General features: G+C 34.9%; 1 protein-coding gene across 4 annotated transcripts in view; it reads left to right on the top strand.

The window, feature by feature from the left end:
* The window catches only part of DPYD (dihydropyrimidine dehydrogenase), an 895,784-nt gene that overhangs the window by 512,590 nt on the left and 360,237 nt on the right, over window positions 1-22,957 (top strand). For all 4 annotated transcript variants that reach the window (XR_008473049.2, XM_035252229.3, XM_054236576.2 and 1 more), the window contains one exon: window positions 21,938-22,102. Coding sequence is in view for 3 of the 4 variants with exons in the window: in XM_035252229.3 (XP_035108120.1) it covers window positions 21,938-22,102 (165 nt within the window). In the remaining variant the exon portion in view is untranslated. The remainder of the gene's footprint in view (window positions 1-21,937; window positions 22,103-22,957) is intronic.

Below are 22,957 nucleotides of genomic sequence, written 5' to 3'. Positions count from 1 at the left end.
GCTATAATTGCTAGTGGTTTCTCTAATGAATCTGAGAAAGTCAATTGAAAACATTTAGTGGTAAATGGGAAGTATTCACCACTCTAGATATCATTTAGAACATTCATGGAAAGAGGTCAGAATCTTGATATTAACAGGAGTTTCAAAGAAGTTGATTCCAATAATAATTGATGACTTTGAAATTAGGCCAATTAATAACCCTACAATGGCTCCTAAGTGTTCAAGTGAAACAAAGAGTTGCACATCTGTCCCTGAGTTCAAGTGAAGTTCAAGACTTCAGTGGAGGCAGTAACTACAAATGTGTTAGAAATAGCAAGAGAACTAGAAGTGAAGTCTAAATGTGACTTAATTCCTCCAATCTCATGATGAAACTTAGATGGATGAGGAATTGCTTCATATGGATGAGCAAAGAAAGTGGTTTATTGAGATGGAATTAACTCCTGTTGAAGAAGCTGTGAATGTTGTTGAAATGTTGACTCCAATTTTGAAGTTCTACTGTGGGTACAGCGCTATCCAAATAGCATTGCATGTTACACAGAAATCTTGTGAAAGAAAGAGCCAATTGTTGAAGCAAACTTCATTGTTGTCTTGTTTTCAGAGTTTGCCAGACACCCCAGCCTTCACCACCATCTTGATCAGTAAGCAGCCAGCAACATCAGGCCAGACCTTCCACCATCAGAAAGGTTTTGACTCTCAGGAGGTTCAGATGATCATTAGCAGTTGATAGCAATAAAGAATGTTTAAATTAAGGAGTGTACATTTTTTAGACATGGTACTACTACACATTTAATAGACTACAGCATAGTGAATATATTATATATACTGGGAAACAAAAAAAAAATGTGTGGTTCACTTTTTTGCAATATTCACTTGATTTTGATGGTCTGGAACTGAACCTGTAGTATCTCCTAGGTGTGCCTGTAGTTGACATTTACGCTGGTTTTTTTGTAAATATTTTTGTTGCAATAATGCTACATGGTATCTGTGTGCACATATCTTTATACGTTCTATAACTTATTTATAAAATAAATTCCTAGAAGTGGGATTATACTTCAAAAAGTACATTTTGTGGTACTTCCTATTGCCTATTCAAGTTTTCCAGTGTAAATTCCACTAACAGTTCACAAAGATTCTTATTTCCTTAAGCTGATACCAGTGCATAGCTTTATCATTAAATTCTGATTTGATAAGTATAAAATTAGATCATTTTAATATTTTTATCTCTGATGACCAATGAGGTAAAAACATTTTTCATTGCTGTTTTTATATGAATTTTTATTTTGTGATTCATATTTTTTATCATTTTCTACTAAAGGGCTCAACTTTTTCTCATTGGTTTTGAACACATTTTATAATCACATATATATTTTACTCCTCCCAGCAGCAGTTATTTTTGGATTTTGATTGATAGTCAAACCCAGAAATGTAGCATCAATTTAGTTATCTTTCAAAAGGATCTTACATAGGTCTGCACACCATGTGCAGTATTAGTAGAGTGGAAGTGATGTCACTCTGGCACAACTTTCAGTGTCCCCAAATGATTTTGCACCATGGACTTCCATGATCACTAGGAAAGGGACTGATTGTTGTGGTCTGTGAGTTTAGGGAAACCATCAGCTCTGGGATCTATTTACTCTTTGTTACCTTGCTAGCCCATGACTCCCCTGAGGGATAGGAATCTAGTTTTCATTTTCTGATGCAGCTGTATCTACTTAATTATAAATTACTTAATAACCAAACTCAACAATGTATAGGTATCCAATGAGTAGAGTGTACACTCAGCAGGACTCTGATTTGTCTTGTATCAAGTATACACTTTTTGAGTTATTGTTGCAAGGAAGATTAGGCCAAAGGTCGAGTCTTTACACATCTCTAAGGCTAGAGCAGGGGTCAGCAAACTAAGGTGAACAGGCTAAATTTGGCCACCTGCCTAGTTTTGTAAATAAAGTATTGTTGGAACACAGCCATTCGCATTGGTTTATATTGTCTATGGTGGTTTTCATGTTACAATTGCAGAGTAGATGTGACAGAGGCAAATACACAAAGAGTAAAGTAATTGCTGAATGGCTCTGTAAAAATAAAATTTGCCTACCCCAGAGCTAGAGGAAAGGCCACAGCTCAGCTGTTAATCCTTTTCCCCCAATATGTCAAGAATATTAATCGGCCGGGCGCGGTGGCTCAAGCCTGTAATCCCAGCACTTTGGGAGGCCGAGACGGGTGGATCACGAGGTCAAGAGATCGAGACCATCCTGGTCAACATGGTGAAACCCCGTCTCTACTAAAAATACAAAAAATTAGCTGGGCATGGTGGCGCGTGCCTGTAATCCCAGCTACTCAGGAGGCTGAGGCAGGAGAATTGCCTGAACCCAGGAGACGGAGGTTGCGGTGAGCCGAGATTGCGCCATTGCACTCCAGCCTGGGTAACAAGAGTGAAACTCTGTCTCAAAAAAAAAAAAAAAAAAAAAAAATTAATCCACGCTAGCTATATTTTGAATGTTAATTCTATTTTTTTACTCATTAATTTGTGCCTTTGCTTATTTATTAAGTCACATGTTTATTCATTTATTTTCACAGTTTTTTATACTTAGAAAGTTTTCCAACATTTAAAGTTGAGGCATGTGCTAACATATGTTTTCTTCTACTTCTGTTTTGTTTGTTTATCTTTATGTTTTTAATGTATCTAGAGTTTATTTTGACATATGGCAAATCATCGTGATTTAACTTTTTCACTAAATCATTTATCAACTATCCTATGTCAATCGATGAATTATTCATATTCCCCATTAATTGAATATTATAGCCTAACTATGTATCAGATGCAAACATATGATGCCCACGTACATTGCCGTGCTGTTTTGCTTCATCGGTCTTCCAGTTTCTTCTTGTAACAGAACCATACTATTTAAATTACTGATTTTTATTACATGTACTAATACATTATTAACCTTTATTACATTTTAGTACATATTATTGACCTTCATTCTTCTGTTCACATTTTCTTAACTTTTCTAGCAACTTTATTTTTATAAATAAAAGTTGGAATTATTTTTCATATTTCCAAAGTCAGTGATAGGAATTTATATTGGAATTGCATTTTGTTTATGAATTATAGAATTCTACATAAAAGTTAGATCAAACATTTGTTATAATTATAACATGTATCTCATTCATATTAAATGAAATTAAGAAGAATATTCAAAATGCAAAAATTAAATGTCTATGTGTGTTTTCTACATTATATGCCACCACAAATTTGTTCTTAAATAGGACTAACACATAGTTCCTGTGTTTATCATTTATTTTTGTTTCTTCATTAATCTTAAACTGGTGTAGAAAAACTGAACTTTAAGTTATTATTAAATGAATGAATGAATGAATAAGTACATTCAAACTACCTAATATACAATTACGAGGAGTAATATTAACCTGTAGGTCTGTATTAAGTTCATTTAATGTCTAAACTCTCTATTCAAAGAATTTTAAATATTTAAATATTAGAAACAGTCCCAGAAATTTTAAATATGAAATATGTCTGACAGAATACTGTATCTAATTGTAAATATATGTTGGGTATATTTTCATATGTTTAGTTAGACATTCAGAGTATATATAACTGGGCTTATATTGGTAATTACGTTTCATTGTGTTAATATTTATATTTACATTTAGAATACAAATCAATTACATTTCTGGCTAAATAACATTATTCATCATTAGAATATTTTATTGTAGACTTTGTCATTTTGATTTCCTTACATCAGTATTTAACATCTTTTTTAAATTCAATAAATGATTTCTTTCTCTTTTGACATATACCCAGAGAATAGAATTGCTGGATCATATAGTAGACTAATGTTTTGAGAAATTTTATACTTTCTTTTCTTTTCTTTTCTTTTCTTTTCTTTTTTTGAGACAAGTTCTCACTCTGTTGCCCAGGTGGGAGTGCAGTAGCACAATCATGGCTCACTGCAGAATCAACTTTCCAGGCTCAAGTGATTCTCCCACCTCAGCATCCTGAGTAGCTGGGACTATAGGCATGTGCCACCGTGCCCAGCTAAGTTTTTTGTTTTTTATTTTTTATTTTTGTTTTTTATAAAGATGGGGCTTTGCCATGTTGTCCAGGCTGATCTTGAGCTACTGGGCTTAAGCAATCTGCCCACCTTGGTCTCCCAAAATGTTAGGATTACAAGTATGAGCCACTGTGCCTTGCTCATACTGCTTTCAGTAATGGCTATACCAGTGTATATTACTGCCAATAGTGTATGAAGATTTCCTTTTCTCCACACCTTCATCAATCCTTGTTATCACTTGGCTTTTTGAGACTAGTCCAAATAGTTGTGGGGTGATAGCTCATTGACGTTTTGATTGCATTTCCCTGGTGATTGGAAATATTGGGCACCTCTTCATATACTTTTTGACTCTTCATGCATCTTCTTTGGAACAATCTCTATTGGAGTCATTTGACCACTTTTAAAGAAATACCTCCAATCCCATGTTCACTGAAGCATTATTCACAATAGCCAAGGTAGGAAAACAACCTAAGTGTACATTGATGAATGAATAAAAAAAGAAAATGCAGTATATATATATATATACACATGGAATATTATTCCACCATAAAAGAAGGAAATCCTGACATTTGAGACAACATGGATGAACCTAGAAGATATTATGCTAAGTGAAATAAGTGAGACATAGAAAGACAAGTACTGTATTGTGTGATATGACTTACTTGTGAAATTTAAAAAAGTTGAAGTCATAGAAACAGAGAGTAAAATGGTAGTTGCCAGGAGATGGGGGGAAATGGGTTGGAAATTGGAAGATGTTGATTAAGGGTACACCCTTTCAGTTTTAAGATTAATATGTTCTGGGAATCTAATATACAGGATGGTGACAAAAGTTAATAATGACATTTATTGTGTTCTTGAAATTTTCTAAGGGAGTAGATCATAAATATTCTCAAAATAAAAAAAAACAGGCAAGTATGTGAGGTGATGAATGTATCAATTAGGTTGATTATAGTGATAATTTCACAATGTTTTATATAGCAGATCATTACACTGCATATCTTAAATATATACAAGTTTTGCCAGTTATCCCTGAATAAAGCTGAAAAACTCAGTGAAAAATTCAGTAAATAATTAGAGGAATGTTTTATCTTATATTTTTCTCTCATTATGGTTATTTAGGTTAATATAATATGAGAAAAGGTTATGGGTTTATAATCAGATTCCCAAATCTTGTCCTTAAAAGATAGATGTTTACTAGAAATGGGTGGTCACACAAATACAAAGTATCAGTTTGAAGTGGATTTACGGGCCTTTTGGCCATCATTTTCTTACTCTGTTCCACATCTTGCTGTCAGTTAGTGCCCTGGCTAATATGCATTTAAGTTTTGTTTTGATTGCACAACTGAAATCTTAGAGAAAAATATAAGAGGATGCCCCTCACATCCCAATGACCATAAACCAACTTGCCTAAGGAAGAAAGTATACTAATAACTGGAACCACATATGGACTTTTTCTCAGGTTGTTGCCCCTGAACTCCTCAAAAGTGTGTATAGGGGAGATGAAGGTGTGGCAGAGGCTGCAACCGGGAGGATGAAGGAGAGAAAAGGCAATTCTCAGAAAAGGAGTGCTGGGTACTTAATCCAGTAGGTGTCTACTACACTATCCTAAACTCTTTAGTTAAGAGGAACTCTGCAGAAACTGGCAGTTGCCTCTTTAAATAGCTTTGGATGCTGGAAAGTACAATTGAAATGCTTTTGAGTAGTTTCTAATTATTGTGCACATTATCCCATCTTAAGGTGAATCAGAAAAATTTAAACTCCTTCTCTATGACTGTTCTTCAGATAAGTAATAATAGTTTTTTGTATGTCTCTTGTCTTTCTTATCCAAGCTAAATATGCTTGTTTCTTTTAACTGTTTCTCATATGACATGACTTTAAGTCTCTAAACCTTTCTTTTATTTACATTTTCCACTTAAGGTGTTCTAATTTGCCCAAAACTGCAGGCACTACTTTGAGCATCTCTGAAAAAGAGTTGGACAGGACAGGTGTGGTGCCTAATGCCTGCAATCCCAGCAGTTTGAGAGGCTGAGGTGGGCAGATCATCTGAGCTCAGGAGTTTGAGACCAGCCTGGTGAAACCCTGTCCCTACTAAAAATACAAAACTCAGCTGAGCATGGTAGTGGGCTACTTGGCAGGCTGTGGCAAGAGAATTGCTTGAACCCGGGAGGCTGAGTTTGCAGTGAGCCAAGATTGTGCCACTGGACTTCAGCAACAGAACAAAACTGTCTCAAAAAAAAAGAGTGGGACGATCACATCCCACACTAATTTTTACTACCAGCATATTAGTAAATTAGTAAATTAGCATATTAATTAATTTTTCGTGTTGCCCCCATTTCTCTCTTGACTGTTGAAATATAAGCTATATAGTGTTTCATTAAGGTTTTCAGCTGATAAACTGTACTGCCTCTGTCTTCTAGTTGTGGGGTTGCAGTTTTAGACTCCAAATTACATGTTAATTTGTTAAATTATGTCCATTGCTCTGGTCCGTCACATCTCTTTGGATCTTGATTCTGTATCCATGATATTTGGTCTCTCTCCCTCTTTGTTTGTGTTTTTTGGTTTGTTTGCTTGTTTGTTTGTTTTTACCTGTCCTGGGACCCTCATCTTTTTTTTTTATAATTTCCCTATTGACCCTTTTAAAACATATTGAAGATAGAGACAGTGCAATTTGCAACTTGGAGGGAAACATTTTTTATCTCATTATAAACACTGGCATCAGTGAAGCAGGCATCTCAGGCTCTGTTCTTACATTACATTTTCAAAAAAGATGTATGGCCTAGACCTGTTCTGCATTGTAGCACTCACAATGTCCAGCTCAAATCCTTTTCCCTTACCAGATCAAGCATTGTGGAGAACAAATTCAGAAACCTTACAATCCTCTTGTAGTTCTAACTGTATCACTAACATGAGCAGCTTCAGCAAATTAGCATTTGGAAGCCCTCCTGAAGATCAACGTTCTCCCAGTATCGTGATGAAGTTATACTGCTTAACAGCTATATACAACCCCTGAAACACCCAGCATCCACTCACCAAAGACAGAGTTAAGTATACATCAGTATGATATTGCACACATTACATCCATAGGGAAGATAAAGTGTTAATGCATGGAAGACCATGAGATCATAATAAACATTTGTATTGTGCCAGGCATTGTTTTAAGCGCTTTAAACACCCCTTATTTTGCCTTATCCAAACTAAATACACTTATTTTTTTTACCTTATTTAATGGCTGTGACAATAAGTTTTTGAGACGTTATCTCTGACTGTCTTCATTTTACTAATGAGGAAAGTGAAATTGAAAAAGGCTCTTTACTTGTTGGGCGGCACAGATAGTAAAATAAAAGAATCTGTATGTGAAATAGGTAATTTGACTTCATTCTCTTTTAAACAATACACTGTACCCCCATCATATAAAAAAAGATTCTAAAAATGCAGAGGAAATGAAGTTTATGAGAATCAATATCTACTTGTATCTCTTAATCTGGTCCCTCAGTCCATTGGAGTACCTCTTAATTCCTCTCAATAACATCAGCATATTTACTAAGTATGATCTCCTTATGTCTGTATTCAAGCCTATTTAGCCGTCCATTTGTTATCTGCAAAAACAATGAAATGACCTGGCTGAGGGCTTTTTTATATTTTTTTCTAGCCCATATCCTCCATCTTATCTAAGTAAACAGTCAGATATCTTGCTTGACATTGTTCAGATACCTGAAATCTTTCACATTTCTCTGTATATTAGATTTGTAGCCATTTCCAAAAAAAAATAAGATTACTTTGAAATTACTTCCATTACAAAATTGATCCAAGACATCGTAACCCAATTATAAGATCATAATATGGTGTTATGGTTAGTATCTACATTCTAAGTTGTGAACCTTTAGCATAATTTAATTTTATCAGAGAAAAAGGAACTTATCAATATGCTAATGAATGAATTTCAACATACTCTTCTATATAGCCAATATGAAACAGTGATGCTTATACCTATTGCTTAATTTTTTGCTACCAGAAAAATCAGTAACAATTGAACTATTTTTTAAAAGCAACTACAATCAAAAAGGTTTCTGAGGAAATACTGTCATTTTATTTATCGGTTTCTTGTTTTGTTTGTTTGTTTGTTTGCCATTTTAGCTTCCCTTAGGGCTCTTTTAGCTAACAAGTTGAAATTCTAGAAGGCTGCAGTGCATATAAATCACTCATTCTTTAGCCTTTGGTAATCAGAGCCATGAAGTTTTATTATATTTAGGTTTATCAGATAAAAGCCTTCTGGAGATCTGTGATGTCTGTCTAAACCCTAACCTAAATCTGAAAATAATTATATGTAGTGCTGTCAAACATTACAGATATTATCACTATATTTTGTTCCTAATGAGCTTGATATATTAAAAGACTGTTCCTTTATAAAATTTTTGCAGAAACAATTCTTGCTGATAAACTTTAGCAGTGACTAACTGCAGAGGGTCATTAGAATCATAGAGCCAACTCTGATAATTTTGGAGTTTCCTGAAAACTTGTCAAAAATGCAATCATGTTTTTAAAAATGTTGTGAACTCTTTCAAGAAACAATTTTTTATTCGAATCAGTTATTATGCAACAGCTAGCTGCTAATTTCTTACTGCTACTTATTATAAATAAGTTCAAGACTTATACCCTACTAACCTTAAGAAACTGAATCATTCCTCTTTCATCCTTAAAACTTAGCCAGAAAATCACAGCTTGAGTGGCTGGTACACAGGGCACCAAGTGGCTAGACTGCACACAGCAGGGGGTCCCTAGACCCAGCCCACAAAATCATTTTTCCCCCTAAACCTCCAGGCCCATGATGGAAGGGGCTGCCACAAAGGCTTCTGACATGCCCTGGAGACATTTCCTAGTTGTCTTGGGGATTAGCATCTGGCTCCTCATTACTTATGCAAATTTCTGTAGCTGGCTTGAATTTCTCCTCAGAAACTAGGATTTTTTTTTTTCTATTGCATTGGCAGGTTTTACATTTTCTTTTATTTTTGAGACAGAGTCTTACTCTGTTGCCCAGGCTGGAGTGCAGTGGCATGATCTCAGCTCACTGCAACCTCTGCCTTCCAGGTTCAAGTGATTCTCCTGCCTCAGACTTCCAAGTGACTTGGATTACAGGTGCCTGCCAGCATGACTGGCTAATTTATGTATTTTTAGTAAAGACAAGATTTCACCATGTTGGCTAGGCTGGTCTTGAACTCCTGACCTCAAGTGATCTGTCCAGTTTAGCCTCCCAAAGTGCCGGGATTATAGGTATGAGCCACAGCGCCTAGCTAGATTGCAAATTTTCCAAACTTTTATGCTCTATTTTTCTTTTAAAACTGGATGCCTTTAACAGCACCCAAGTCACATCGTGAATGCTTTGCTACTTACAAATTTCTTCTGCCAGATACCCTAAATCATCACTCTCAAGTTCAAAGTTCCACAGATCTATAGGGCAGGGGCAAAATGCTGCCGGTCTCTTCACTAAAACAACAAAAATCACCTTTGCTCTGGTTCCCAATAAGTTCCTTATTTCCATCTGAGATCACTTCAGCCTGAATTTCATTGCCATATCATTATCAGCATTTTTGTCAAAACTATTCAACAAGTCAGCAGAAAGTTCCAAACTTTCCCACATTTTCCTATCGTTTTCTGAGCTCTCCAAACTATTCCAGCCTCTGCCTGCTATCCAATTCCATAGTCACTTCCACATTTTTAGGTATCTTTTCAGCATCTCCCCACTCTACTGGTACCAATTTACTGTATTAGTTCATTTCATGCTGCTAATAAACACACATCCAAGACTGGGCAATTTACAAAATAAAGAGGTTTAATGGACTTACAGTTCCAAATGGCTAGGGAAACCTCACAATCATAGCAAAAGGCAAAGAGGACCAAGTCACATCTTACATGGGTGGCAGCAGGCAAAGAAAGAGAGCTTGTGCAGGGGAACTCCTCTTTATAAAACCATCAGATCTCCTAGGACTTATGCACTATCACAAAAACATCATCAGAAAGACTTGCCCCAAGATTCAGTTACCTCCCACCAAGACCCTCCCACAACATGTGAGAATTCAAGATGAGATTTGGGTGAAATCACAACCAAATTATATCAACACATTTTATGGAAATATAAGACATCAATTAGTACGTATAGGATGTACATTGGTTTGGTCCAGAAAGGCAGGACAACTTGAAGTTGGGGAGGTTTCCAAGTCATTGATTTAGAGAAGTTTCAATTGGCAGTTGGTTGAAAGAGTTTATATAAAGACCTGGAATCAATGAAGGGATTTTCCATGTTAAGATAAGGGGATATAGAGACCAATGTTTGTATTATGCAGATGAAGCCTCCAGGTAGCAGGCTACAGAGAAAACAGATTGTAAATGTTTCTTATCAGACTTTAAAAGGTGTCAGACCCTTAGTTAATTCTCTCCTAGATCAGGGAAAAGACCTGGAAAGTGAAGGGGATTCTCCACAGAAAGTAGACTTTCCCCACAAGAGGCAGCTTTGCAGGACCATTTCAAAATATGTTAAAGAAATATAGTTTAGGGTAAAATACTTCAATTTGTTTCAGAGCTTGTCATGTGATGCTATACTAGAGTGGGGCTGGAATTTGATGTCTTATCACACAAAAGTTTGTTTCATCAGTCTTAAGATGTCTGTTTTAATGTTTAATATGGACAGTTATGCCTGATTTTAAAAGAAGGAGGGTATAATGAGGCATGTCCAACCCCACCTTCCCATCATGGCCTGAACTAGTTTTTCAGGTTAACTTTGGAATGCCCTTGACTGAGAGGAAGGGGTCCATTCATATGGTTGGGGGGCTTAGAATTTTATTTTTAGTTTATAATGCCTTTTACAGAAATAGAAGATACTCTGACGTAATTTGTTAAGTAATTTAAATGATGAAATTCTACATATCATACTGTCTTCTGAAAGATTAATTGAGAAGTATATTATCTCAGAATTGTGGGTTTGAACTAACAAATCCATTTGCTTTCAGTTCCCTCCTCCGTGAATTAAATTATTCATTTTTTTCTTTAGTAATGCCTGAAAAGTAGTCCTGATAATTAGAGTACTATTATGAATAACACATTGTGAAATCCAGAATTCTCAGGGTTTCTATGTTTGCTTGGCTAAATATTTTTCTTTGGTTTTAATTTTAATTTATCAAACCTTTCCCTGTGAGGACCATATGGATCATCTTTCTAGTATAGTATGATTGTCTCCTATAAAACTAAAAAGAAAAAACAAACTCAAAAAATTGAGAGGACACAGACAGGAAGTTTTTCAAATGTCCTTCAGTTTACTTGTTTGCAGTTCCTCAAAAGAGACTGGTGCAAAGCAGTTCGCAGTTTAGAATAGCTTTGAAAGCATTTATTGTTCCAAGGCTAATTTTAACCTTGTGATAAAGATTGCTTTTTGTATTCAGTTGAATGTGAGATCCAGTAATTGTTTGTCAAGGCTAAGTGCTGTAGGACATAATACATTTTTTAAATGGTGTTTTGTAATTGTAATACAAGCATTTTTATGGCCTAATATATGAAAGAATGCTATTGAGTAGAATGATGAGAAAACAGACTTCAAGTTTTATTATTTTAATTATTGTATCTCATAGCTGCTTAACTTATATTTAGGGTAGGTTGACTTCGTGTGTATGCTCAAATGAATGATTTTTCTTTCGCTGAATAATTTCATAGATTCTTGGCAGAAACAAACTTTTCTTCTCATTTTTTCCTTCACATTTTAGTCAGTAGGATATGGGTGAGGAAGATTCCCTGTTATCTTCATATTTGCACCGGCTTTTATTTCTGCTTGATTAGTTTGTTTCACAATTTTTTTTACTATAAAAATTGCATACCTACAAAAAGTAGGTATAGTTTAAGATATAATAAAAATGATTACCTTTTTCTCATTTCACAGGAAAAGAGAACATAAGATGTGCCTTTGATTCTATGTATGCCTCCTCAATTATATTCCTTGTTCTTCCTTCGAAAGGTGACCATTTTGGAAATTATGATAATCATTTTCTTGCTTTTGCATATGTTTTTCACTTAACATATTCCTAAACAGTATACTACTTAGTTTTGTTTATTTTTTGCTTCGTATAAACATAATCATACGTTTATATTTTTATGCAGCTTTTTTCTTGTTATTGTTCAATATTTTGTTTTTTTCATATCAATCCTACTTGCAGAATTAGTGTTAGTTCATTAATTTTCTCTACCATTTACTATTTGCTCACCATTCCATTTGTTGGAAGTTTATTTTTCTTTACCCTTGAGTTATAAGTCTACAAGGTATGCAATTCTCAGTTAACATTTCTTATTGAAATAAAATATTCTATTCTCTTCTGTCTTTCATTGGTACTGCCACAAAGTGAGTTGTCAATCTGCTTTTGATTTTAGTGAGTAGTCTCTTTTCCTCTGGTTATTTTTTTTTGTTTTGTTTTGTTTTTTTGAGACGGAGTTTAGCTCTTGTTACCCAGGCTGGAGTGCAATGGCGCGATCTCGGCTCACCGCAACCTCTGCCCCCTGGGTTCAGGCAATTCTCCTGCCTCAGCCTCCTGAGTAGCTGGGATTACAAGCACACGCCACCGTGCCCAGCTAATTTTTTGTAGTTTTTAGTAGAGACGGGGTTTCACCGTGTTGACCAGGATGGTCCCGACCTCGTGATCCACCCGCCTCGGCCTCCCAAAGTGCTGGGACTACAGGCTTGAGCCACCGCACCCGGCCTCCTCTGGTTATTTTTTAATTTATCCCTTTCTTATTGGTGCTCTATATACTGCAAAGTGTCTAGATATCAATTCTTTTAAAAACTTATTTTCCTCAGTTTGTTGGTGTCTGGAATCTGAGAATTGGTGTCATTCATCAATTCTATTAAAGCTCTGATAGGATCTTTGGAAATAGTGCCTCTCCCACTTCTCTCCATTTGCTTCTTGTGAACTGCAATTTGATTTTTCCTTTACCTGGTTAATCTATTCTCCATGTCTTTTAACCTGTTGATCATGTTTTGCATCATATTTGTTTGTGTGTTCAGGTACCCTTCCTAGCTCTATCATCATATCATCTCCAAACTATTAGGTTTTAATTTTCCGTATTTTTGTCTTTATTTCTAGAAATTCTATTTGGTCATATCTTATATCTTCATAATAAACTTTGAGTTTCTCATTATACATTCAAGTCTCTCTTGTACTTTTAAGCATATTAAAATTTTTATATTCTACGTCTCATAATCCCATTATATACAAAAGATGTCATAGGCTCCTACCTATGATACGGTTTTCTTCTCTTGTGGGCTTACATTCCTTGTATATGTATTTATGGGAATTTTTAAATATTTGAGGTAAAGTAAATTCTTTGTCTGAGATTGCTTTTGCTAGTTATCTAAGGACACCATGACTAGGAACCACTTTTAAACCAAATTTTTAACCTCTCAGTTTACATTTTTTGGCTCATGCAGGTTTAAATTCTTACAAGAGACTTATTTCTGTCATTGATTGCTAAGGCTGAATTTGACACATGCCTCACCATTGCTTTCTAATTATTTTCTAGTAAGAGTGTCACTTTTTCTTCGTCCGGTATTTATGTGGAGATTTCTACTCTGCCTAACAACGTGCTCAGTCCCAGACATTGTCTGCTGTCTCAGGTGTTTGTGATTCAGTTTCTAGGCCACCAGGGATGGGCAGAAACCTAGAGGGTAAACGCCAGCCTATAGATAGTTTGCCCTTGTGAATCTCTGCTGTGTCCTTATTTTGATACCAGTACAGTATGCATCTTTTTAAAAAACATATTCTGTCTAGTAGGTTTATATATGTTATATTGCAAGGGATTTCTCTCAATATCTTAACTATGTTGTAGAAATGGAAAACTCCTCTCTCTTTTAGACAATCCTTTAGATAGTAGTCAGTTCATTTGTACTCACCTATAGAATAGATCCAGAGATTTACACACGTTTTCTTAAAAGTAAAGATTTTAAAAAATATTTATCATTTCCAATGAAAATTCTGCTTTAATACTTGAAAATAATTAATAATTATTAAAACTGACTCATGCTTACACCTTCACAGCTGCTACTCTGGGCCTTAAAAGATTTCTTCAAAGCGTATCACATGATCTTCTTATAAGCAGGCCAGCAGAAATTTCTAAATTAATTACAGTTTGGCAGAGTGTATCCAAACCTCTTATCTGAACAGTGAACCCAGTAATTTAATCAGTCTCTCTGTTGATTAATCACGTTCTAATCCATCTGATATCAACACTAAAAAAGCCCTTCATCTGTTTCTTGTAAAACTTATCTCTGTGAATGCACAGCTGCTGTGAGCTATTGGTATTAATAACTTGAATAGGAGACAAAACACAATGGATTCTCAAAGCCTGCAGAAAAAGTTTGAACTTCTTAAAACAGTCATTCAAGACTCTGCAATCTGACCCAACTCTATGTAATCCTCCCATCCTCATTTCCGGTTTATTTCCCAGCTTTACCGTGAACTAGTTAAAGCCAGTCACCTGAACTCTCATAACTTTGTTTTGACTATTTCTGAAGCTACTGAGTTGATGAATGAATAAGCATTTATTTATCAAATACCACATGCCAGTCATGTGCTATATGGCTTCATTTAATATCTTACATCTTCTCTGTGATAGAGTGTTGGTTATCTGGATCGGCAGATGAGAAGGTCAAAACACAAAACAAACCACGTTTAGTTTCTATTTTACAAAACTATAAGCTCCTTGGAAAAGGGCAAGATGAAAAACAAAAGGGTACATGATTATGTGAGCCAGTATTTTTATCAGTCAGTCATAAATAAAATTTAGAAAATTAATCTCCATATTTCTGTTGTATAAGATACCACATCCTTTATATGTTACACATGATCCAAGAGGTGAGGAACATTTGATGTTGAGTGAGCACCAGAGAATATGTGAGTAAAACTCCTTCCCTGACACATAGCAGACGTTCAGTCTAGTCAGTTTTCATTCATTACTCCCCTCTGGTAAGCCTAATCAGGGCGTACATTTTTTCTTATTCATTCTAGAACAATGTACTCTTCTTTGTTCTTCCTTTCCTGTTTCTTCCATTGTCTTCCCTTTCTACATAGAATATCTATCCATTCAGTCAGTTCAGCCTAGGCCAAGACTGAGATGAAGTACACACCATGCCATTTTGTGTTGACAGTCTTTAACACACTAACACATGATGATAGGAGATTCCCAGTGTAGTCTAAAACATTGGAGAACATCAAAGGGTTCTAGAATTTTGATCTTGCAAGGTTTTGGGCCACAGGAATAGGAAATGGATCATCCTGTTTGATTCAAGACTATGGAGAGTTTTTATTTCACTAAACGATAATTATTTTGCCCGTTTTACCATCATTTTCCTAATAATCATTTATCAGTGTCTGTATATTTTCTTCTGAATTTTCTAAGGTGAATTTAAATCTGCTGGTCCTGGTGTTACAGATTCCTTTGTTACTAGTTGTCCAGCTCTCAATTACCCCATCATTGTTTTCCTGAGCATCTGTGTGAATCCTAATTAATTTTATCCTGGCAGACATAGTTCACTAAACAAGGGATAACCAACTAATGCAGCTTAAACCCATTAGGGCCTCTGTCACCAGGGGTTAAAATCTGGCCTAAGAGATTACAAGTTTGGAAGAGTGTCTTTTGCTATGACTTGTAAACTTGGAACCTGTCAGAGAGCTATAGTCGCTGTATTCCATTATGTGAACTGAGACAGAGGAAGGCCTCTGTAGAGAGAGAGAAAAATGAGGAGATAAGCCAACAGAAACAGAGAGGAGAAACAGAATCTTTCCTAGCTGATGGATAGTTACATTTTTGCATGTGTGTTTTGTGAAACACTTGTTCTCCTTAAGATAAAGGAAACACACCCCACTTTTTAAAAAGTTAACTTATTCAAGTTGATTTGTTTTTCTTGCAACTGAAATCAGTTCTAATTACTTTTATGTATGTCAAAGGTTAAGAGGTCACTGACATCATTATTATTATACATATCACATAAGTATAGCTGAGTTCTAGTCTCGTCTCTAATGCTTACTAGATATGCAACCATGATGAGTAGGTTGTAATAATTTCAAAACAGTGATATATTCGATAGATTTGTGCTACACATATCTAAAATACTATTTGTTTCTAAAGTGTCAATGCTACAACTTCTCTGATAATTTATCTTTTATGTCTAGGATAATAGTGTGATTTTGCTTATTGTGTTTTGCATGTAGATAGGTCTGAAGTTCCCGATGACGAAAGGGCAAATTCTGTCACTAATTCAGATACTGAGTGCTGTCTTTATATAAGATACTACAAGAGAAAAAATGATTTATTGAGAACAAATATTCATTTTGCCCACTCTGCTCCTCCAAGAAAACCAAGTAGAGATTATTCTGACCATTATAAAGTTTATTTTGGGGAGGAATAAAATATTAATATACTTAGCTCATGAAAAAATAAAATGTTAGCAAGTTCTTTCATAGTAGCCCAATTGCTCTAGAAACTGGTCCACACTTGAACTTTTATTTCACTTTTAGCTATTCCTAGGGTAGCAGTATGTTAGTTATAATGATGGAATCCTACCCTGTAACAAGATATTTGTTGTTTGACTTGTTTGCAGAGTGATTTTCCTCTTTTATGGAATAATGCATAGTTAAATTGTACTTATCTCAGTAGGATTTTATCAGGAAACTGATATATTTTAGGAGACAATTTGTCATGAGGTACATTTAATTTTTGAACTCCTAATTTATAAAACCAAATAATTAAACTATTTTTGACAAAATATTTACAGCAAAATCTTGGAAGTTAAAAAAATAAAACAAATGTTTCTTAGATTTCAGTTACAGGTTTTCAGGTAAACTGATAAAACTTTCTCAATAGCTCATAGCTGTATATGCTGTACATAGCTCATTGAACAGATTTCTCATTCGGCCACACTTCTGCAGTTTAAGAGTAAAGCGTCTTCATAATTATATATCACTAGTACTTTCAGAAAGCCCTCCAAGTTCTCCTCCAGCATCTACCTACTCCGAGAGATAACCTCTATGTTGAATTATTTCTTGTTGTTATCTTACTTATAGTTTTGTCATATTAGTATGTTTCACTAAACAATATATTGCTTTGTGTTGTGTCATATTCTACATATTTTCCTAGAACTTGCCCTTTTCATTCAACAACATGTTTATAAAATTCATCCATTGTGTAGTTATAATTTACTCTGCAAATTTTATTTCTTATTTTCTTCCAACTTTGTTTGACCCCATTCTTTTTCTAGTCTCTTACCCAGACATTTCTGCCAAGTTTTCTTTTTCTGTTCATTGTGGCCATTGTGACTGTTTTAATTCAGTAGTAACCATGGAAACATCATAAATTTTTAGAATAAGAGAGGTCAAGTAACTGAACCTTAACAAATATGATCAGTCGGTTTACCATTTAAATCTCTTTTCTGATAGAGAAAAATCATTATCATCACTTCAAATGTTAAAAGGTCACTAATACTTGATGTTATCATGGTAGTTATAATATCATATAAAGCAGAGATATTACCAAACACTTCCTATTCTATAATCATCTGTTTTTAAAAATCTGAATATAGTTAATGCACTGAAGATTAGAGCTATGGCAGTTTATCTTTTTTATTGTAGAGAGTGAACTCTTATATACTCTAACTATTCTTGAATATGTTTATTTTGTTATATTAACTCCCTTAAGCAATGCTAATAAGACTTAGCTATTAAATATTAAAGCAAAATATTATCTTATGAAATCATGCTCAACTTCCAGTCTTCCCAGGTCAAAAGCTTTAGTAAGTTATTGTCCAATTATTAAACTCTAACTCTAATTATGTAACCAAGCATAATTGGTTATATCCATGTTTTCATTCATCTTTCACTTAATTTAAAAATTCTAAGCAGTCTCAAGTCAGTGGAGAAAGGTTTTGGGAAAACAATAGCAAACATGACTGAATTTGGGAAAGAAAACCTAGAATAATATTTATATTACTGACTTACTACTTACTGGATGAATACATTGGAATTTGGCCACTTTAGTTGAATTTGGAAAATGTTGAATTTCTACGATGTTAACAAATGACTTACAAATAGTTAACAAGGTCTACAACAGTAGGCATCTGTAATTTGAGAAGTTATAAAAGGCTTTTTATCTTTGCTTGAATTAAGGAATGATAAAATTGACCTGTTTAAATCAACATTCTCTATTAAAAATCAACACAAAGAAGTAAGCATTCTCTATCGTGAAGTAGATACATTTCCCTTTGATTTGTTTGTACTTTATATTCATTATCTTGATTAAGGAGATCATTGATAACTCTTCTATGCTATATTTACATTTAACACATCGTAGAAGAGAAAAATAAAACAGCTCCAACATTAGCAAGAAATTTAACTCATAATACACAAAGAAAAAGATTCTTAAAGGTAGGATTGTAGCTTTTGAGCTATCACTGAGCAGGGGAAATGCTTAAGAAAGAAGCATTTCCTTGACAGTTCTCCAATTAAATATTGTCAGCTTATTGATCCTTTTGGGTAATGTGAGATGCTGGTCTCATGGTTATTAGTAGGGTTACTGTAAATAGCACATAGCTTAGGATTTGTGAACCATGAGGTTTGCCCTTATTAGTTATAGGTGAAATTTCCATTCTGTGTCTTTTATATTCTATGATATTTTTAATATTTCTGTGTATACTGTTAAGATGTGTTCTTAGCCTTCAGGAGAAACATAAAAGACAACTGTACTTGGACAGGGTCCTTAGCTAGGAAATAGTCTAGGTGGTCATGGACCAGTTTAGGTATTCACACCCACATGAACCGAAAAAGCCTGGGAGTTGGACTGTATCTGAATGGGGCCATTCTATTTAAATCCTAGAGATCAGCCATACGCCGGCAGTTAAGAACTAGCAATCAGGAAGGTCTTAGAAGCTGCAGTGTGATGACGTTCAAGGTGCTTTCTGTCAGGGAGTCTTCACAGCAGGCTGCCTTGAAAAGGCTTATACCAGTGGGTGCTTTGTATCACAGCACTTGGTTCAGGGATCTAGCCATGGTAGGGGGTGTACTGAGTTGTAGACAAAGGGATCCCTGATGGATCAGAGGAAGCAAGTAAGAACCCCAATTCTAGAGAAATGGACTAGCAGGAAAAGATCTAAGCATAGTAATAAAACCTGAACTTTGAATAAAAGCCTGTTTTTGCTATAAAGACATACCTGAGACTGGGAAATTTATAAAGAAAAGAAGTTTAATTGGCTCATGGTTTTGCACGGGCTCTACAGGAAGCAAAGCAGCATCTGCTATTGTGGAGGTCTTAGGAAGCTTCCAATCAAGGCGGAAGGAGGAGGGGTAGCAGTCACATCATGACAAAGCAGGAACAAGAGAAAGAGGGGAAAGGTGCTACACACTTTTAAAGGGCCAGATCTCATAAGAACTCAACTATCATGAGGACAGTACCAAGAGGATGATGTATGAGAAATTCTCCCCATGATGCAATCAGTCACCTCCACCAGGCCCCACCTCCAACACTGAGGATTACATTTTAACTTGAGATTTGGGTGGGGTACACATCCAAACTATTTCATAGCCCAAAACCCTGCTCTTTTCAACAGCAGAAGGTGGCCAGGAATAAACACCTTTGGTTCCCATACTTCAGAACAAGACTCATTCTAGTGCCTATGGTTTTAGTCTAGACTCATTTAAGAAACAATGCTTAAGCACCACTAAAGGCCAGGCTGGAAGCTGGGTGTATGATAGTAAACAAGATATAATTTCTTTCCTTACAAGTCTTATGCTATAGTGGAAGGTACAGTCAGGAATATAGACAATCACAATAAATGGTAGTAAGAATGCTGGTTGGGAAAGGTATATATATATTGTTATAGTGGCATGAATCAGAGCATGTTACTAAGACTCAATGGAGCTGGAAAGAAAAGAAAGACTTCTCAAAGGAACTGAAGTCTAAGTGAAGATCTGGAGAACGGGCAGGAGTAGGGATGCTGCTAACATGAGTTAGTTTTGTTGAATAGGCATGAAGAACCTGCTTTGTCATCAAAACCAGAGGCCTCATTATTTACCCACCTACACAATACCAGGGCACTTGACTTGGAAAACTAAATACAGACTTCACTCCTCCGTGGCCAAGAGATCCCGTGTAGAGAACAACTTGTGGCCTAGGCTGGACTTATTTAAGTGAAGAGCGTTTAGAGTAGAGAGTAAAGCAGAGAAAAGAAGGATCTCAAGTCTTAAAGAGTATGTCTGTTGAAAATCGGGGCATAGAAGAAAACCAGCCTCATTTGAGCGAAACATTTCAAGAATTGTCTTCTCAGACCATGAAAACACCAGAGGACCCACTGGGTGAGCTTCACAGAGCCACCTGTAGGGATGCAGAACATACATTTAAGCATTTGTCAAGATGGAAATGGACCCATTAGGCTTGAGCTTCCTGCAGTAACTCTATTTGTCATTTTACCCATTAAGATTGTGAAACACGGTTTCACAATAGCAAATCAAAGCAAGGCTGCTGATGTTGCACACAATTACAATAAAATGGAATGGCTTAATTAGTAAAAAATTAACTGGCATGATTCCTATAAGTTAAAATGTACATATTTAAGGAGGTTTATTGTAACATTTATACCATTTATTTTATAATATACTAATTCGAATGCAAAAGTGAATGTAAATTACCAGAAATTAACATGCAATGTGAAGAAAAGTCCTTTTATCCTCTGCAACTGTAGCATTTGGCAGATTCAGGAATAAATAATCTTTTGTGGCAAGGGTATGCCTTATCAAACATATGCAGATCAGCACTAATTAATGCTAATTAAGGTTTCCTGTCTATCTAGTTGGAAAAACGTCCAAATGTTATGAAATCCAGTTAGTATGCCTATTACGCTAATTGTTTTATATGGGGTGGTTCTTAATTAAAATATGTAAATTGACCTTAATTGCTATATACTAATGGGGGTTCATGTTATCTTACTAAAAGTGACAAGATGGTGAGGAGGGGTACTTAAATGACTAATTCTGATAAATCCTTAACTAAATGACCTTTACTCAAAATTAATTTTAATTGGAAGTTGGCAAAAGAAACATTTTCCTTCTTTGTTTCTTTTTAGTTTTAAGTAACGAAAGGATGTCATTCTTCTTTGTTAATACAGCTTTAGAAGCAGTTGTAGATTGTTAATTACACTTAACAAGCAAGTTAATTTTACTGTTTATTGGTATCAGGAAATTATTGATATATTCATTTCGGTCTTGGAGAAAGTGACTTTCTTCTCATAGAATGTGAATATATAGTTATAATCCTATAGGTAATTTGACCCAGCCAGTTTGTTAGAATATGTGTTAATGGTTGATGAGCCAGTAATATTAATATGTATTCCTTGGCTGATTTACATTGGAATTACTTTTTTTTTTAGAAAAAAATATATACTTTAAGCAAACATTAACTCTTATTGGAGTTAAACTATGATTGGAGATACTTAGATTAAATAGACAGAAAAGATAAATTTTTGCAATCCTATTATGTTTTTATTATTTAATTGCAACCAAATTAAAATGTATATGCCCTAAATCAGTGTTAATGAATATAAATATACTTATTTTTGCACTATTCTAAACCTAGAATTACAAGAAGTAATTTAGCTAACACTAACAAATACTTTATTTTACCTTTTTATTTGTAAATAGTTTATGTTCAATTCTAATTTAACATGTATCAAAAATTCCTCTGCAAAAATCGGGGAAGGGACTTCAGAAAATATTGTCATATGGAAATGAGCAGATAATAAAGATTATAGGTTTTCTTTGTCAAAAGGAGACTCAGTATCTTTACTCTTTCATCAGGACATTGTGACAAATGTTTCACCCAGAATCATCCGGGGGACCACCTCTGGCCCCATGTATGGCCCTGGACAAAGCTCCTTTCTGAATATTGAGCTCATCAGTGAGAAAACGGCTGCATATTGGTGTCAAAGTGTCAATGAACTAAAGGCCGACTTTCCAGACAACGTAAGTGTGATTTAACATCTAAAACAAGAGAATTGGCATAAGTTGGTGGATGTTTATTTAAACATCCAATTCATAGTCTTATAAATATTAATGTGTACATTTTATTAAAGAATCTGCCAGTTGCTTTGCTGATGCATAGAAAGATAAAGAAGAAAGAAAATCTCAAGAACTCATAAAAATCCACACAATGTAAGGCTTTGTTATAAATGGGTGCCATGTAAGATGGAAGAAGTATCTACATAAGCAGAAGGAAGAAAAATGAAATACTCATTTTATTGAGTTGGTTTTCACTGTATGTGGCTAGTATTTATGAAGGTGATGACCTTAGGAAGAAATTGCAGACTGTAAATCATTTTAAATATAAAGCTGAGGCAGAAGCAGCATATCTTCCTATGAAGTTTATACTTTTTCAGTGGGAAATAATTTACCAAATAATTTTGACACTCTTACACTAAATTAGTCAACTATCTTTTATAAAATCTTTTTTTTTCTTTTAAAAAATCATGCATAAATATTGCAGTAAAATCAGGCTTAAATATAATAGTATTTTTTCTTCAATAGTCTGGTGAGGGTTATCCTTAGTGTCATTTATTTATTATTCCTCTCCTTCCTGCCTCCCTCTCCCATTTCCTCTTTTTTTCCTACTCCCTCTCCCTCTTACTGTCTTCCTTCCTCCCTTTTCCCCTCCATCCTCCTCAATTCTCTGTCTCTTTCAAACACACACAGCTTATTTCTCTTCCTTTCATTCTTTCAATGAACTGGTAGTGAATGGAGGTTGAGGTTTGAGGCAATGTGTGTTCATGTCATGTAATTTTTTTTTAACCTATATATGTCTCTCAAAGACAAAAGAGAACA

Source organism: Callithrix jacchus, chromosome 7 (assembly GCF_049354715.1).
Source record: "Callithrix jacchus isolate 240 chromosome 7, calJac240_pri, whole genome shotgun sequence".
NCBI classification, from domain to species: domain Eukaryota; kingdom Metazoa; phylum Chordata; class Mammalia; order Primates; family Cebidae; genus Callithrix; species Callithrix jacchus.
Note: the sequence above shows the minus strand (reverse complement) of the source record. Positions and strands in the feature narration are given on the sequence as shown.